Raw genomic sequence first — 17,526 nt, forward strand, 5'->3', positions numbered from 1 at the left:
GCAGTGTGTTTGGGTGATGTGTGTCAGTGAGTGTGGGGCAGTGTGTTTGGGTGATGTGTGTCAGTGAGTGTGGGGCAGTGTGTTTGGGTGATGTGAGTCAGTGAGTGTGGGGCAGTGTGTTTGGATAATGTGTGTCAGTGAGTGTGGGGTAGTGTGTTTGGGTGATATATGTCAGTGAGTGTGGGGCAGTGTGTTTGGGTGATGTGTGTCAGTGAGTGTGGGGCAGTGTGTTTGGGCGATGTGGGTCAGTGAGTGTGGGGCAGTGTGTTTGGGTAATGTGTGTCAGTGAGTGGGGCAGTGTGTTTGGGCGATGTGTGTCAGTGAGTGTGGGGCAGTGTGTTTGGGTAATGTGTGTCAGTGAGTGTGGGGCAGTGTGTTTGGGTGATGTGAGTCAGTGTGTGTGGGGCAGTGTGTTTGGGTGATGTGAGTCAGTGTGTGTGGGGCAGTGTGTTTGGGTGATATGTGTCAGTGAGTGTGGGGCAGTGTGTTTGGGTGATGTGTGTCAGTGAGTGTGGGGCAGTGTGTTTGGGTGATGTGTGTCAGTGAGTGTGGGGCAGTGTGTTTGGGTAATGTGTGTCAGTGTGTGTGGGGCAGTGTGTTTGGGTGATATATGTCAGTGAGTGTGGGGCAGTGTGTTTGGGCGATGTGTGTCAGTGAGTGTGGGGCAGTGTGTTTGGGTGATGTGTGTCAGTGAGTGTGGGGCAGTGTGTTTGGGTGGATGTGTGTTAGTGAGTGTGGGGCAGTGTGTTTGGGCGATGTGTGTCAGTGAGTGTGGGGCAGTGTGTTTGGGTGATGTGTGTCAGTGAGTGTGGGGCAGTGTGTTTGGGTGATTTGAGTCAGTGAGTGTGGGGCAGTGTGTTTGGGTAATGTGTGTCAGTGAGTGTGGGGCAGTGTGTTTGGGTGATGTGAGTCAGTGAGTGTGGGGCAGTGTGTTAGGGTGATGTGTGTCAGTGAGTGTGGGGCAGTGTGTTTGGGTGATGTGTGTCAGTGAGTGTGGGGCAGTGTGTTTGGGTGATGTGTGTCAGTGAGCGTGGGGCAGTGTGTTTGGGTGATGCGTGTCAGTGAGCGTGGGGCACTGTGTTTGGGTGATGTGTGTCAGTGAGTGTGGGGCAGTGTGTTTGGGTGATGTGTGTCAGTGATTGTGGGGCAGTGTGTTTGGGTAATGTGTGTCAGTGAGTGTGGGGCAGTGTGTTTGGGTGATATATGTCAGTGAGTGTGGGGCAGTGTGTTTGGGTGATGTGTGTCAGTGAGTGTAGGGCAGTGTGTTTGGGTGATGTGTGTCAGTGAGTGTGGGGCAGTGTGTTTGGGTGATGTGTGTCAGTGAGCGTGGGGCAGTGTGTTTGGGTGATGCGTGTCAGTGAGCGTGGGGCACTGTGTTTGGGTGATGTGTGTCAGTGAGTGTGGGGCAGTGTGTTTGGGTGTTGTGTGTCAGTGAGTGTGGGGCACTGTGTTTGGGTGATGTGTGTCAGTGAGTGTGGGGCAGTGTGTTTGGGTGATGTGTGAGAGTGTGGGGCAGTGTGTTTTGGTGATATGCCTCCCATAGTTGAATAGCTGTCATTGTATGCAATGTGTGAGATGTGGGTGTGAGTGGTGATAGGTTGGGATGGTTGGTAGCTGAGTGCTGGGGGTGTGGCGCATTGAGCAGTGTGTGAAGCTTGTGGTGCAGATGGTGGGATATGGCATTTGCTGAAACCTTCACTCACCTGGACCACCGTGTGAGGTCATTAAACTTCTTCCTGCACTGGGTGTGGGACTTGGGGAGCACAGTGCTGCCCGTGATTGGGTTTGCCACCTCCCTCCACATAGTCCGGCAGACTTGAAGTGAGGTGGCACACCCTCCTGCCTGTTGGTACAGGGCCATCCACCGTCTGTCTTCACTACAAAATCCAATGCCTCCAAAGCTTCATCGGAGAACTTCTAGGCTCTCTCCCTGGGGTGGAGATATGCCCTGAGGATTTGTAACTGGATGTTCCTTCTCCTCATCCTTCGTCTTATGGTTGCTGAGGCAGCTGCACAGCCAACAATGCTGAGATTGAGGTGCTACAGCATCAATGGACCTCCCCTTTAAGTAGTGAAAAAAGCCTGTGGCAATCATTACTTGCAATTAGACTACACACAATATTGGTCCATCATTTCAGTGTAATGCCAATGAGCGTGGGTTTTTAGATGAGAATCATGGCAATCATTTTAATGAGGAGAAAGCACGAATTTTGCGTCCATCCTAGCAGCATCAGGTGGCACAGGTTAAACATTTTGGGGCCAAAATTGCCCCCCTCTTTAAAAGGTCCTTTACCGCCTCTAAGAGGCTGTAATCGGGCAGTAAGGTCTTTCCAACTGGGTGCAGGCGGATGGTCCGACCAATCAGAAATTACCCCCGGGTCGGGGGCGACGGAAACCCCTTACCGCCCGGCGGCAATCGATTTCTGTCCCGCGAGGGAAATTGTCCCCCGGGAGCGGAGCCCCCGACAGCCTTTCCCGACGGGAAGCCTCCAGTGGCTGGATGGCGCATCCGCCCTTAAAGGGGAGGTCGCACCGCCGCGGCCGCCATTTTATTTGAATTGTCGGTTGATTCTGAAGTTGGCCCAACAATGGCGGCCACGGGTTCGGCCGGACCGTCAATAGGCAGCCTGGCAACCCCCCCCCCCTCTTGGATACCGGGTCGCTGGCTCGGCCGAAGCCCTCCCTGGTGACCCAGTGGACACCACGAAAGTGGCTGAAGAGCTCACAGCGGCCCTCCCCTTTAACTGAAGGAGAGGGACATTGCTACGTGTCAGCATGACGAGGCACGCCTGCAACGCACTGACAACACCGCCCGCCTTCCGCCCCGCTCCCAACACACCTCCGTCCCTCAGCCATCCCAAACACCGTCGCACCGAATTAAAACACAGAAAGAGGCCAATTTCTCTCTATTCACTGCCCCATGGATTCGGGCAGAGAATATTCATTTAATTCGAATTATCCACCCTCTTTGGGGCAGAGGGCAATTTCAGTCCCTTTTAGTCTAACACTGCCCCATTCTTGGCTAAAACGATTTCTAGTCCTTATTGCCCAAGCAGCCTGGGTCCTCCTTAATTCTCCTATCAAAACGCAGCCCTCACACTTACCTTTCTTGAAATTAATTTGCCATTTACATACCCATTCTGCAAGTTTATTAATGTCTCATTGCATTTTGCTGCAATCATCCTTGGTCTTAACTATAACCCCCAATTTGGAGTCATTTTCAAATTATTCTTCCGATCCTTTCATCAGGCGTTGCGATTCAGGAGCATCCTTACAGGAACACCTGTCCTCTGAGTTAATTATTTTACCAAAGAAAATTCATATTGATTATTTATACAACAATTATTTATTTATTTATTAACACACTTACGAAGAATTCTCTCCATCACTTCACAGCGCCTGACTTCATTTACAAATTTCCGTTGGAATGAGTTGACACTTGCATTCAGCTGTGAAAGAAAACAGAGATACTGAAGTTGCTACACATGTACAGGACGTTGGTGAGACCACACCAGGGGTACTGTGTACAGGTTTGGTCTCCGTATTTAAGGAGGGATATACTTGCATTGGAGGCAGTTCAGAGAAGGTTCACCAGGTTGATTTCTGAGATGAAGGGGTTGTCTTATGAGGAAAGGTAGAGCAGGTTGGCCTATATTCATTGGAGTTTAGAAGAATGAAAGGTGATCTTATTGAAACCTATAAGATTCTGAGGGAGCTGGACAGGGTAGCTGCAGAGAGGATGTTTCCCCTCGTGGGGGTATTTAGAACTAGGGGGGCATTGTTTCAGAATAATCGCACATTTAAAACAGAAATGAGGAGGAATTTCTTCTCAGAGGTTTGTAAATCTTTGGAATTCTCTACCCTAGAGAGCTGTGGAGGCTGGGTCATTGAATATATTTAGAGGTGGAGACAGACAGATTTTTGAACGATAAGGGAGTCAAGGGTTATGGAGAACGGGTAGGGAAGTGGAGTGGAGGCCAAGTTGAGATCAGCCATGATCTTATTGAATGGCCTACTCCTGCTCCTGTTTCTTATGTTCTTATGTTCAAATATTGCTCTCCATCACTACTGGTTGTAAAAAATGGAAACTCTTTAACTCCAGTGCTCTGGTGTGTCCTGTGTTCATGCAGCGAATACTCAGAGCTCTCTATTCTAATTCATCATAGGCAGTCCCTCAAAGCGAGGGTGACTTGCTTCCACGCCAAAAAAGGATGAGTTCACAGGTGTTTCAATGAAGGACCTAATATTCCAGACTGACAACCAGCTTCTGAAGACACACAGATTTCAAAAAAACACAAGCTCACCAAACATGGAAATGCAATGACATAATTCATGTCATGATAGATCAATTGGGGAGCTCTCCTACTGGCTCAGTTAGCCACACAGACTCGGGAGATCCCAGATTTAATCAAAGGTCCCGCATTGATCTTAGCTGCAGCAAGTGTAGGGGTGCTATAATTGTCTTTGGAACTGCAGGTAGCAGGTAGCCTTGAAGGTAGCAGGTCTGGTTAACAAGCCAGTTAATCAAGCCTATGGTATCCTAGGCTTTATAATTAGAGGTATAGAGTACATAACAGGAAGTTATGCTAAACCTGTATAAAACACAAGTTTGGACCCAGCTGGAAGGACGTGGAGGCTTTGGAGAGGATGCCGAAAAGATTTACTCGAATGGTTCCAAGGGTGAAGGATTAGTTACGTGGATAAACTGGAGAAGCTGGGGTTGTTCTCCTTAGAACAGAGAATGGCAAGAGATTTGAGAGAGTTGTTTAAAATCACGAAGGGTTAAAATAGAGTAAATAAAGAGAGATAAAAACACAAGATGCTGGAAATACTCAGCGGGTCAGGCAGCATCTGTGGAGATAGAAACAGAGTTAACGTTTCAGGTCGATGACCTTTCATCAGAATAGTATATAAAGAGAACCTCAAGCGGGAAATTGCTCAATCTCCAACGCCTCCACTCCAGATCCAAGGTTGCTCCAACCTCTATCGTTGAATTACAATATGCAGACCACGCTTGTGTTTGTGTACACTTGGAGTCCGAACTCCAAACCATCATTGACACCTTCACTGAAGCGTACGAGAGTCTGGGCCTCACATTAAACATCAGTAAGACAAAGGTCCTCTACCAACCTGCTCCCGCCACACAGTACTGCTCCCCGATTATCAAGATCCATGATAAGACCTTGGACAATGTGGACCACTTCCCATACCTTGGGAGCCTACTATCAACAAGGGCAGACATCAATGACAAAGTCCAACACCGCCTTCAGTGCGCCAATGCAGCCTTCAGTCGCCTGAGGAAGAGTGTTTGAAAACCAGGATCTCAAACCTGGCACCAAGCTCATGGTCTACAGAACAGTAGTGATACCCACTCTCCTATATGCTTCAGCGACATGGACTATGTACAGCAGACATCTCAAAGTACTGGAAAAGTACCACCAACGCTGCCTCCACAAGATCCTGCAAATCCATTAGTAGGATTAGCACACCAACATCAGCGTTCTCTCTCAGGCCAACATCCCCAGCGTCGAGGCATTGACCACGCTCGACCAGCTTCGGTGAGCGGGCCACATCGTCCATATGCCCGATACGAGACTCCCGAAATAAGTACTCTACTCCGAGCTAAGTCACGGCAGGCGAGCCCCAGAAGGGCAGAGAAAACGCTTTGAGGGCACCCTCAAAGCCTCCTTGTAAAAAATGCAGCATCCCCACCAACTCTTGGGAATCCTTGGCCCAAGACCGCTCAAAGTGGAGGAGGAGCATCAGAGAAGGCACCAAACACTTCGAGTCTCTTCGCCGGGAGCACGCGGAAGCCAAGCGCAGACAGCGGAAGGAGCGAACGACAACTCAAGCCCCCCACCCACCCATCCCTCCAACCACCGTCTGCCCCACCTGTGACAGAGACTGTAGGTCCTGCATTGGACTCATTAGTCACCTTAGAGCTCATGTTAGTGTGAAAGCAAGTCATCCTCAACTCTGGGGGACTACCTAAGAAGGCGGCGGCGGCGGCGGCGGCAAAGATATAAAGAGACACTGTTTCTCTGGGTGAAGGGTCAATAACCAGAGGACACAGATTTAAGGCGATTGGCAAAAGAACCCGAGACAACATGAGGAAAAACCTTTTTACGCAACGAGTGGTTAGGATTTGGAATGCACTGCCTGGTAGGGTGCTGGATACAAATTCAAAAGCAGCTTTCAATAGGGAAGTGGATAAATAGTTGAAGGTGAAAAAATTGCAGGGATATGGGGAAAGAGCGGGGGAGTGGGACTAACAGGATCGCTCTTCGAAAGAGCCAGTGCAGATTTGATGGGCCGAATGGCCTCCTCCTTCTGTGCCATACTATTCTATGAATCGCATTTTTGCCGATGTTTAAATATTGGGAAGCTTTGTGCGGAAGGCGCTTCCCACCAACTTTGCGGTGAGCACTGACTAGGGCACACTTCCACTGTCAGCAGGCCTCAAGTACATAATCCAAGTGGCCATCCTTCACATGCAAGGCTAGACATTGAGTGTTGGTGCGTGATTTGATCATAGTCAAGTTTGATCCTGTTCTAACCCAATTTCCATGTACAAACCCTTTCTCGTATTATTGGCAATCAGAAGCAGGAACATTGGTCTGGGAATGTGGATGTCTTTTCCAGCATCCTGACTGAGTCCAGGGATTGGACCTGGGACCTTTCTCAACTATCTGCTTCAGTAGCACACTGGTACATTTTCCACCAGGACATTGATGGTGCTGTCGTGGGAAAATAAATCCAGTAATTTAATTTGATTGTTAGTTTAACTGGAAGGCAATTTTTTTTTGAAAGATCATCATCATCATAGGCAGTCCCTTGGAATTGAGGAAGACTTGTTTCCACTCTTAGCATGGGTCCCAAGGTGGCTGTACAGTCTAATACGAGAATCAGTCTCTGTCACAGGTGGGACAGACAGTCGTTGAGGGAAAGGGTGGGTGGGACTGGTTTGCCGCACGCTCTTTCCGCTGCCTGCACTTGATTTCTGCATGCTCTCGGCGACGAGACTCGAGGTGCACAGCGCCCTCCCGGATGCACTTCCTCCACTTAGGGCGGTCTTTGGCCAGGGATTCCAGGTGTCAGTGGGGATGTTGCACTTTATCAGGGAGGCTTTGAGGGTGTCCTTATAATGTTTCTGCTGCCCACCTCTGGCTCGTTTGCCGTGAAGGAGTTCCGAGTAGAGCGCTTGCTTTGGGAGTCTCGTGTCGGGCATGCAAACTATGTGGCCTGCCCATCGGAGCTGATAAAGTGTGGTCAGTGCTTCAGTGCTGGGGATGTTGGCCTGATCGAGGACGCTAATGTTGGTGCGTCTGTCCTCCCAGGGGATTTGCAGGATCTTGCGGATACATCGTTGGTGGTATTTCTCCAGCGACTTGAGCTGTCTACTGTACATGGTCCATGTCTCTGAGCCATACAGGTGGGCAGGTATTACTACAGCCCTGTGGACCATGAGCTTGGTGGCAGTTTTGAGGGCCTGGTCTTCAAACACTCTTTTCCTCAGGCGGCTGAAGGCTGCACTGGTGCACTGGAGGCGTTGTTGGATCTTGTCGTCAATGCCTGCTCTTGTTGATAGGAGGTTTCCGAGATAGGGGAAGTGGTCCATGTTGTCCAGGGTCGCACCGTGGATCTTGATGACTGGGAGACAGTGCTTGTGCGGCGAGGACAGGCTGGTGGAGGACCTTTGTCTTACTGATATTTAGCATAGGGCTCATGCTTTCGTACGCCTCAGTAAATACGTCGACTATATCCTGGAGTTCAGCCTTAGAATGTGCGCAGACGCAGGCATCGTCCGTGTAATGTAACTCAACGACAGAAGTTGGGGTGGTCTTGGACCTGGCCTGGAGATGGCGAAGATTATACAGGTTCCCACTGGTTGTGTAGTTTAGTTCCACTCCAGCGGGGAGCTTGTCGACTGTGAGGTGGAGCATGGTAGTGAGGAAGATTGAGAAGAGGGTTGGGGCGATGACGCAGCCCTGTTTGACCCCCGTCCGGATGTGGATTGGGTCTGTGATGGATCCGTTGATAAGGAGCAGATGGAGGATGGTGACGTACTTTTGGGGGCATCCGAAACGGAGGAGGACGTTCCATAGACCCTCGCGGTTGACAGTGTCAAAGGCCTTTGTAAAGTCGAAGGCGGCCATGTATAAGGACTGGCGCTGTTCCCTTCATTTTTCCTGCAGCTGTCGCGCTGTAAAAATCACGTCCGTTGTGCCCCATAAGGGACGAAATCCGCACAGCGACTCTGGGAGGAGCTCCTCGGCCACAGGGAGAAGACGGTTGAGGAGGACTCTAGCGATGACTTTCCCAGTGGCATGAACGTTGACAGCACCTCCTAAACCCATGGCCCTCACCAGCGACAAGGACATCTCGCACCTTAGGAAGGATATGTTTGCCTTGGAGGGGTACAAATCCCCTGGGAGGTCAGGTGCACCAACATCAGTGTCCTCATTCAGGCTAACATCCCCAGCATTGAAGCACTGACCACACTTGATCAGCTCCATTGGGCAGGCCACATAGTTCGCATGCCAGACACGAGACTCCCAAAGCAAATGCTCTACCCGGAGCTCCCTTCATGGCAAACGAGCCAAAGGCAGGCAGCGGAAACGCTACAAGCACATCCTCAAAGCCTCCCTGATAAAGTGCAACATCCCCACTGACACCTGGGAGTCCCTGGCCCAAGACCGCCCTAAGTGGAATAAGTGCATCCTAGAGGGCGCTGAGCACCTCAAGTCTCAACGCCGAGAGCATGCAGAAATCAAGTGCAGACAGCGGAAAGAGCGTGTGGCAAACCAGTCCCACCCACCCCTTCCCTCAACGACTATCTGTCCCACCTGTGACAGAGTCTGTGGCTCTCCTACTGGACTGTTCATCCACCAAAGAACTCACTTCAGGAGTGGAAGCAAGTCTTCCTCGATTCCGAGGAACTGCCTATGATGATGATGTAGTGTAGGTTTACCAAAATGATAACTGGTCTTCAGGGGTGAAGTTACCAGGAGAGATTACACAAATTAGGATTGTATTCCCTAGAGTTTAGAAGGTTAAGGGGTGATCTGATCGAAGTTTTCAGGATATTCAGGGGAACAGATAAGGTAGATAGAGATAAACTATTTCTGCTGGTTGGAGATTCTAGGACTAGGGGGCGTAGTCTAAAAATTAGAACCAAACCTTTCAGGAGTGAAATTGATAAATACTTCTACACACAAAGGGTGGTAGAAGTTTGGAACTCTCTTCCACAAACGTCAATTGATGCTAGATCAGTTAATTTTAAATCGGAGAATTTGCTAACCAAAGGTATTAAGGGATATGGGCCAAAGTCAGGTATATGGACTTAGGTCACAGATCAGCCATGATCTCACTGAATGGCGGAGCAGGCTCGAGGGGCTCAATGGCCTACTCCTGTTCCCATGTTCCTATGGTTCTATGTTCTAGCAGGTGCTCGGGAACCCTATCACCTCCAAGTCACACACCATCTTGACTTGGACACATATCGCCATTCCTTCATCGTCGCTGGGTCAAAATCCTGGAACCCCCTACCCAACAGCACTGTGGGAGTATCTTCACCACACAGACTGTAATGATTCAAGAAGTCAGGTCACCATCCCTGCCTTCTCATATCAAGAGAATAAATTTAGAAAAACTAAATCCGGTCAAATTTTACTTACGTCTCGAAACTGCATGAAGCCGAGCTCCCCCAGCTCAGAGATGCAGCAATAGGCAGCCTCGACCTGCAGAAAGAGCTGTGTCAAGCACATCTCCTCACTTCGAAACAATGACGCCATCCTTCTGATCTTTCACTGAGGAAGAAGATTTAAAGAGTGCAATAAATTAGCATCAATTCGTTTATGGGTTCTTTTAATAAAATTGTTTTCGCACTGAAGAGAATGAGAATGTGAGAGATAGATCAATAACAAAACAAAACTTGCATTTATATAGCTCGACAATGTCCTGTCACGCTCCATTTCTCTTGGTCTATTGAATACTCTGCATCATAGTTTTTAAAAAAGGACTTTGAAAGAACAAGGAACCCCACAATTTCAACTTGGCTTCCAGCGACATTGATGTCCTCATGGAAAAATTGCAGCGAGCCTGAGAAATAATCTAAGTATTGTCCAATCAACTGCAGTCAATTACTGAGGGGCAGTTGTGTCATGTATCTCACATGACTGTACATAACCGTATCTTACCATGTTCCACACAGGTATATAAAGGCAGGTCTCAGGCAAGTGTGGCATTCGAGAGCTGTGTAATAAAGGTGCAGGTCCTGAGTGACCTTGACTTCAGCATGTGCCTCGTGTGAGTCTGTACTGCAGGGACAGGACTTTACAAGTTGAATAATGCAATGGCACATTCTATCTCTGTTCACATAATGTGATTGTGATTTTCCCACATTTACAACAGTGACACTTCAAATGTACTGTAAAGCACGTTGGGACATCCTGAGGTCATGACAGTGTCTATATAAATGCCAGCTCTTTCTTTCTCCTTTGACTTGTCTCTTCACATACCTTATTCCATGAGTGGCAAATCCAAATTATTATGGAGAGATAATACAATAGCCACATCAGTTAAATACCCATTAGATAGATTGGAGTGGCTGCGTAATGACAGCAAAGAATCTCTCGTCGAAGATGTGACACATTTCGAGCACTTCAGCAGCCTGGAATGGTATTTAACCCTGACTCAGAAACAGTCCATGCCCCCAGTTATTGATCACCCATCTGATGCACCTCCGCTAGAGTTCCCAACCTTCCCGGAATGACAGGGAGTTTACCAGATTCAGGGATTCCTCCCCAAGCTCTGCCTCCAGCAGCCCGGGAGATTAGGGATCAGGCAATGACCCCACCCCAACTCTGTGACCTCACCCGACCATCTCCGCAGAGAGCTTCGACCACTGGGGGGGGGGGGGAATGGAGAGTCTGAAAACACGGGCTTCGGGGTGGGGGGGACATGGAAACTGGAGCATGGGGGATTAGGGGAGAGTTGGAGACTGGGGACTTGGGGCTCAAGGGAAATGGTGAATGGGGGCTTGGGAAAGATGGGGAGAGGGAGACTGGAGAATAGAGGCTTGGAGAGAGGGAGACTGCAGAATGGGGAAAGTGAGACTGGCAAATGAAGGGTGGGGGTAGCGAGACTGGGGAATAGGGGCTCGGGAGAGGCGGGTCTTTACTCTGGATAAATAGTAAACGATTCTTTCTTCTGGTGGGAGAATGGGGAACAAGGAGACCAAGGATTCTCACTGGAAGAATTAAGGGAGGGGAAAGGTTCTTGAACTGAAGGCTATTAGACTGTGGTATACTACACCACATGTGGTTATTGAGGTAGAGACTAAAGCTTAATTGCAAAGGGAATGGGATAAATATTTGAAAGGGAAGAATATTAAAAAGATCGGGGGGGGTGGGAGGGTAGGTGGGGATTGGGTTACAGGACGAAGTACCTACACCAGGAGCCAAATGGCCTCCTCCTGTGATGTAATTCGATGAAAACTCTCCTTTATTGATTTAGTTTGGTTCAGGTCGGCCTGTTTTGACATGTGAAGTCCACGTACAGATCAGCTGTGACTGAAGTTCCCAGTTCAGAGTTGTCACCCTCATACGGAAGCAGAGTCCAAGGAGATAGGGATCAAGGAGAGAGATAGGGCCTGTCAAAGGCTATTGCATGGGGAGCCTGACTCAGTGCAGTGCAGGGGCACTCGAGCTACGGTTTCAGGGTGACTATCAGTGGGTTCCAGGTTACTGCTAGTTACAGGTAGGATATCGGGGCATTACACCTATTACTACCAGTGTCAGCTATCGCTTATCGGGTAGCACCCTCGCCTCTGAGTCAGAAAGTTGGGGGTTCAAGTCCCACTCCAGGGACATGAACACATTAAATCTAGGCTGACACTCCAGTGCAGTGCTGAGGGTTAAACCGAGGCCCTGTCTGCTCTCTCAGGTGGACGTAAAAGATCCCATGGCACTATTTCAAAGAAAAGCAGGGGAGTTATCCCTGGTGTCCTGGCCAATATTTATCCCTCAAACAACATAACAAAAAAAACAGGTTACCTGGTCATTATCACATTGCTGTTTGTGGGAGCTTGCTGTGCACAAATTGGCTGCCACGTTTTCCCATATTATAACAGTGACTACACTCCAAAAGTACTTAATTGGCTGTAAAGCACTTTTAGACACCCGGTGGTTGTGAAAGGCGCTCTATAAATGCAAGTCTTTCTTTCTTACATATGGACTTATCAGTGAGTAATTGTATTACTGTTGGCTATGTGGTTTCACTGAGTTACCATTAATTCCATCACCCCTCTTCACCTGCTCACAGGAGGCCTCCTGGTTCTTGGGATTTTTCACACTACAGCTGCTGCCATGAAACCATAAACAAAGATACTTAACTACAGGGGACCCAACTTTTATAAGGTAAATGCAATTAACAGTGGTAGAAGTCATGTGATCAGATGTCACAGGATCAGATGTCACATGATCTGGTGTCATGTGATCAGGCATCACATGATCAAACCTCCAGGAATGATTCCAGCCAGAGTTGGAAGCCCGAATGTCTGCTGTAATGTCCAGGTACTGAGCCCTGGGGTTTTATTTAAAGGAAAACCTTAAGATTGCCTTAAAAACCTGATATTGTACCATTGATGTTTGTCATTTCTTGCTGAGTTACTTTAAGCTGTGCGACATCAGGAAAGGGCGATGGGATCTGATCAAGTGTGCAGGAGAGCACGATGAATGTGAGAGCTGCTGCCAAGCACGGTGACTGTGTGCTGTTCCTCATCCTATCAGCATTGTTCAGCAACTCACTGCTGTCCTTGTTACCATACACAAGCGTCAGAGAATCGCAGGAGCCGCTTTCTATGGAGAGCTTTTAAATCTCTCTGTGATGGTGGAATCATTACTCACAGATATTCTTGTGGAAAGCTTGCTATTGTGAAATATTGACACGGATTAATTTTAACTCCCCACCCCTGCCTGGCTGATGCCAGATGAAGGGGTCAGTTAAAATGGATTGGGAACTTACCGCTTCTTACCCGCCCCAATCTGGATAACTGCAATTTTAAGGTACAGGTGTTTCCTTGTGAGCCAGAGAGAGCAGGATTGCTCCTCTGGGCCACATAAGGAAACTTAGGACCCCTCCTGCCCTGGCCTTGCCCCGCCTCAACTGCACCCCTCCTCCACCCTCAGCCTTCTGACCCTTCCCAGCCCTCTTTTCCCCCCCCAGCACCTCTCTTTCTCCCCTCCCAGCACCTCTCTTTCTCCCCCCCCCCCCCAGCACCTCTCTTTCCCTCTCCCCCCCCCCCCCAGCACCTCTCTTTCCCTCTCCCCCCCCCCAGCACCTCTCTTTCCCTCTCCCCCCCCCCCCCCAGCACCTCTCTTTCTCTCCCCCCCCCCCCCCCAGCACCTCTCTTTCCCTCTCCCCCCCCCCCCAGCACCTCTCTTTCCCTCCCCCCCCCCCCCCAGCACCTCTCTTTCTCTCCCCCCCCCCCCAGCACCTCTCTTTCCTCTCCCCCCCCCCCCAGCACCTCTCTTTCCCTCTCCCCCCCCCCCCCAGCACCTCTCTTTCCCTCTCCCCCCCCCCCCCAGCACCTCTCTTTCCCTCTCCCCCCCCCCCCCCCCAGCACCTCTCTTTCCCTCTCCCCCCCCCCACCAGCACCTCTCTTTCCCTTCCCCCCCCCCCCCAGCACCTCTCTTTCCCTTCCCCCCCCCCCCAGCACCTCTCTTTCCCTTCTCCCCCCCCCCCAGCACCTCTCTTTCCCTTACCCCCCCCCCCAGCACCTCTCTTTCCCTTACCCCCCCCCCCAGCACCTCTCTTTCCCTTACCCCCCCCAAGCACCTCTCTTCCCCCCCCCCGCACCTCTCTTTCCCTTACCCCCCCCCCCCCAAGCACCTCTCTTCCCCCCCCCCCGCACCTCTCTTCCCCCCCCCCCCCCGCACCTCTCTTCCCCCCCCCCTCCCCCGCACCTCTCTTCCCCCCCCCCCCCGCACCTCTCTTCCCCCCCCCCCCGCACCTCTCTTCCCCCCCCCCCGCACCTCTCTTCCCCCCCCCCCGCACCTCTCTTCCCCCCACCCGCACCTCTCTTCCCCCCACCCGCACCTCTCTTCCCCCCACCCGCACCTCTCTTCCCCCCACCCGCACCTCTCTTCCCCCCACCCGCACCTCTCTTCCCCCCACCCGCACCTCTCTTCTCCCCCACCCGCACCTCTCTTCCCCCACCCGCACCTCTCTTCCCCCCACCCGCACCTCTCTTCCCCCACCCGCACCTCTCTTCCCCCCACCCGCACCTCTCTTCCCCCACCCGCACCTCTCTTCCCCCCACCCGCACCTCTCTTCCCCCCACCCGCACCTCTCTTCCCCCCACCCGCACCTCTCTTCCCCCCACCCGCACCTCTCTTCCCCCCACCCGCACCTCTCTTCCCCCCACCCGCACCTCTCTTCCCCCCACCCGCACCTCTCTTCCCCCCACCCGCACCTCTCTTCCCCCCCACCCGCACCTCTCTTCCCCCCACCCGCACCTCTCTTCCCCCCACCCGCACCTCTCTTCCCCCCACCCGCACCTCTCTTCCCCCCACCCGCACCTCTCTTCCCCCCACCCGCACCTCTTCCCCCACACCCGCACCTCTCTTCCCCCCACCCGCACCTCTCTTCCCCCCACCCGCACCTCTCTTCCCCCCACCCGCACCTCTCTTCCCCCCACCCGCACTCTCTTCCCCCCCACCCGCACCTCTCTTCCCCCCACCCGCACCTCTCTTCCCCCCACCCGCACCTCTCTTCCCCCCACCCGCACCTCTCTTCCCCCCACCCGCACCTCTCTTCCCCCCACCCGCACCTCTCTTCCCCCCACCCGCACCTCTCTTCCCCCCACCCGCACCTCTCTTCCCCCCACCCGCACCTCTCTTCCCCCACCCGCACCTCTCTTCCCCCACCCGCACCTCTCTTCCCCCCACCCGCACCTCTCTTCCCCCCACCCGCACCTCTCTTCCCCCCACCCGCACCTCTCTTCCCCCACCCGCACCTCTCTTCCCCCCACCCGCACCTCTCTTCCCCCCACCCGCACCTCTCTTCCCCCCACCCGCACCTCTCTTCCCCCCACCCGCACCTCTCTTCCCCCCACCCGCACCTCTCTTCCCCCCACCCGCACCTCTCTTCCCCCCACCGCACCTCTCTTCCCCCACCCGCACCTCTCTTCCCCCCACCCGCACCTCTCTTCCCCCCACCCGCCACCTCTCTTCCCCCCACCCGCACCTCTCTTCCCCCCACCCGCACCTCTCACTTCTTCCCCCCACCCGCACCTCTCTTCCCCCCACCCGCACCTCTCTTCCCCCCACCCGCACCTCTCTTCCCCCCACCCGCACCTCTCTTCCCCCCACCCGCACCTCTCTTCCCCCCACCCGCACCTCTCTTCCCCCCACCCGCACCTCTCTTCCCCCCACCCGCACCTCTCTTCCCCCCACCCGCACCTCTCTTCCCCCCACCCGCACCTCTCTTCCCCCACCCGCACCTCTCTTCCCCCCACCCGCACCTCTCTTCCCCCCACCCGCACCTCTCTTCCCCCCACCCGCACCTCTCTTCCCCCACCCGACCTTCCCCCCACCCGCACCTCTCTTCCCCCCACCCGCACCTCTCTTCCCCCCACCCGCACCTCTCTTCCCCCCACCCGCACCTCTCTTCCCCCCACCCGCACCTCTCTTCCCCCCACCCGCACCTCTCTTCCCCCCACCCGCACCTCTCTTCCCCCCACCCGCACCTCTCTTCCCCCACCCGCACCTCTCTTCCCCCCACCCGCACCTCTCTTCCCCCACCCGCACCTCTCTTCCCCCACCCGCACCTCTCTTCCCCCCACCCGCACCTCTCTTCCCCCCACCCGCACCTCTCTTCCCCCCACCCGCACCTCTCTTCCCCCCACCCCGCACCTCTCTTCCCCCACCCGCACCTCTCTTCCCCCCACCCGCACCTCTCTTCCCCCACCCGCACCTCTCTTCCCCCCACCCGCACCTCTCTTCCCCCCACCCGCACCTCTCTTCCCCCCCACCCGCACCTCTCTTCCCCCCACCCGCACCTCTCTTCCCCCCACCCGCACCTCTCTTCCCCCCACCCGCACCTCTCTTCCCCCCACCCGCACCTCTCTTCCCCCCACCCGCACCTCTCTTCCCCCCACCCGCACCTCTCTTCCCCCCACCCGCACCTCTCTTCCCCCCACCCGCACCTCTCTTCCCCCCACCCGCACCTCTCCTTCCCCCACCCGCACCTCTCTTCCCCCCCCGCCCCTCTCTTCCCCCCACCCGCACCTCTCTTCCCCCCACCCGCACCTCTCTTCCCCCCACCCGCACCTCTCTTCCCCCCACCCGCACCTCTCTTCCCCCCACCCGCACCTCTCTTCCCCCCACCCGCACCTCTCTTCCCCCCACCCGCACCTCTCTTCCCCCCACCCGCACCTCTCTTCCCCCCACCCGCACCTCTCTTCCCCCCACCCGCACCTCTCTTCCCCCCACCCGCACCTCTCTTCCCCCACCCGCACCTCTCTTCCCCCCACCCGCACCTCTCTTCCCCCACCCGCACCTCTCTTCCCCCCACCCGCACCTCTCTTCCCCCCACCCGCACCTCTCTTCCCCCCACCCGCACCTCTCTTCCCCCCACCCGCACCTCTCTTCCCCCCACCCGCACCTCTCTTCCCCCCACCCGCACCTCTCTTCCCCCCACCCGCACCTCTCTTCCCCCCACCCGCACCTCTCTTCCCCCCCACCCGCACCTCTCTTCCCCCCACCCGCACCTCTCTTCCCCACCCCGCACCTCTCTTCCCCCCACCCGCACCTCTCTTCCCCCCACCCGCACCTCTCTTCCCCCCACCCCACCTCTCTTCCCCCCACCCGCACCTCTCTTCCCCCCACCCCGCACCCTCTCTTCCCCCACCCGCACCTCTCTTCCCCCACCCGCACCTCTCTTCCCCCCCACCCGCACCTCTCTTCCCCCCACCCGCACCTCTCTTCCCCCCACCCGCACCTCTCTTTCCCCCCACCCGCACCTCTCTTCCCCCCACCCGCACCTCTCTTCCCCCCACCCGCCACTCTCTTCCCCCCCACCCCGCCACCTCTCTCCCCCCACCCGCACCTCTCTTCCCCACCCGCACCTCTCTTCCCCCACCCGCACCTCTCTTCCCCCCACCCGCACCTCTCTTCCCCCCACCCGCACCTCTCTTCCCCCCACCCGCACCTCTCTTCCCCCACCCGCACCTCTCTTCCCCCCACCCCCACCTCTCTTCCCCCCACGCACCTCTCTTCCCCCCACCCGCACCTCTCTTCCCCCCACCCGCACCTCTCTTCCCCCCACCCGCACCTCTCTTCCCCCCACCCGCACCTCTCTTCCCCCCACCCGCCACCTCTCTTCCCCCCACCCGCACCTCTCTTCCCCCCACCCGCACCTCTCTTCCCCCCACCCGCACCCCCCCCCCTCTCTCCCCCTCTTTTCCCCCCACCCGCACCTCTCTTCCCCCCACCCGCACCTCTCTTCCCCCCACCCGCACTC

The 17,526-nt window shown here is 54.4% G+C and overlaps 2 protein-coding genes across 6 annotated transcripts in view; one reads left to right on the forward strand and one right to left on the reverse strand.

Annotated features, from left to right (window-relative positions):
- Nucleotides 1-17,526, reverse strand: part of LOC139280888 (V-type proton ATPase 116 kDa subunit a 4-like) — a 135,017-nt gene that overhangs the window by 98,377 nt on the left and 19,114 nt on the right. For 2 of the 5 annotated variants that reach the window (XM_070900678.1, XM_070900674.1), the window contains exons 3-4: nucleotides 9,678-9,809; nucleotides 3,371-3,449 (exon numbers count right to left, since the gene is read on the reverse strand). In XM_070900678.1, coding sequence (XP_070756779.1) covers nucleotides 3,371-3,449; nucleotides 9,678-9,794 — 196 coding nt within the window. In that variant the 5' untranslated portion in view covers nucleotides 9,795-9,809. Of the gene's footprint in view, nucleotides 1-3,370; nucleotides 3,450-9,677; nucleotides 9,810-12,056; nucleotides 12,262-12,289; nucleotides 12,433-17,526 lie in introns of those variants that run through there. The other 3 variants (XM_070900677.1, XM_070900675.1, XM_070900676.1) reach the window with 3 other exon arrangements.
- The window catches only part of LOC139280890 (transmembrane protein 213-like), a 73,517-nt gene continuing 68,499 nt past the window's right edge, over nucleotides 12,509-17,526 (forward strand). The window contains exon 1 of the mRNA XM_070900679.1: nucleotides 12,509-12,575. Within this exon, the coding sequence (XP_070756780.1) occupies nucleotides 12,556-12,575 (20 nt within the window). The 5' untranslated portion in view covers nucleotides 12,509-12,555. The remainder of the gene's footprint in view (nucleotides 12,576-17,526) is intronic.

The sequence above is a fragment of the Pristiophorus japonicus genome, chromosome 15 (genome assembly GCF_044704955.1).
Source record: "Pristiophorus japonicus isolate sPriJap1 chromosome 15, sPriJap1.hap1, whole genome shotgun sequence".
Classification (NCBI taxonomy): domain Eukaryota; kingdom Metazoa; phylum Chordata; class Chondrichthyes; family Pristiophoridae; genus Pristiophorus; species Pristiophorus japonicus.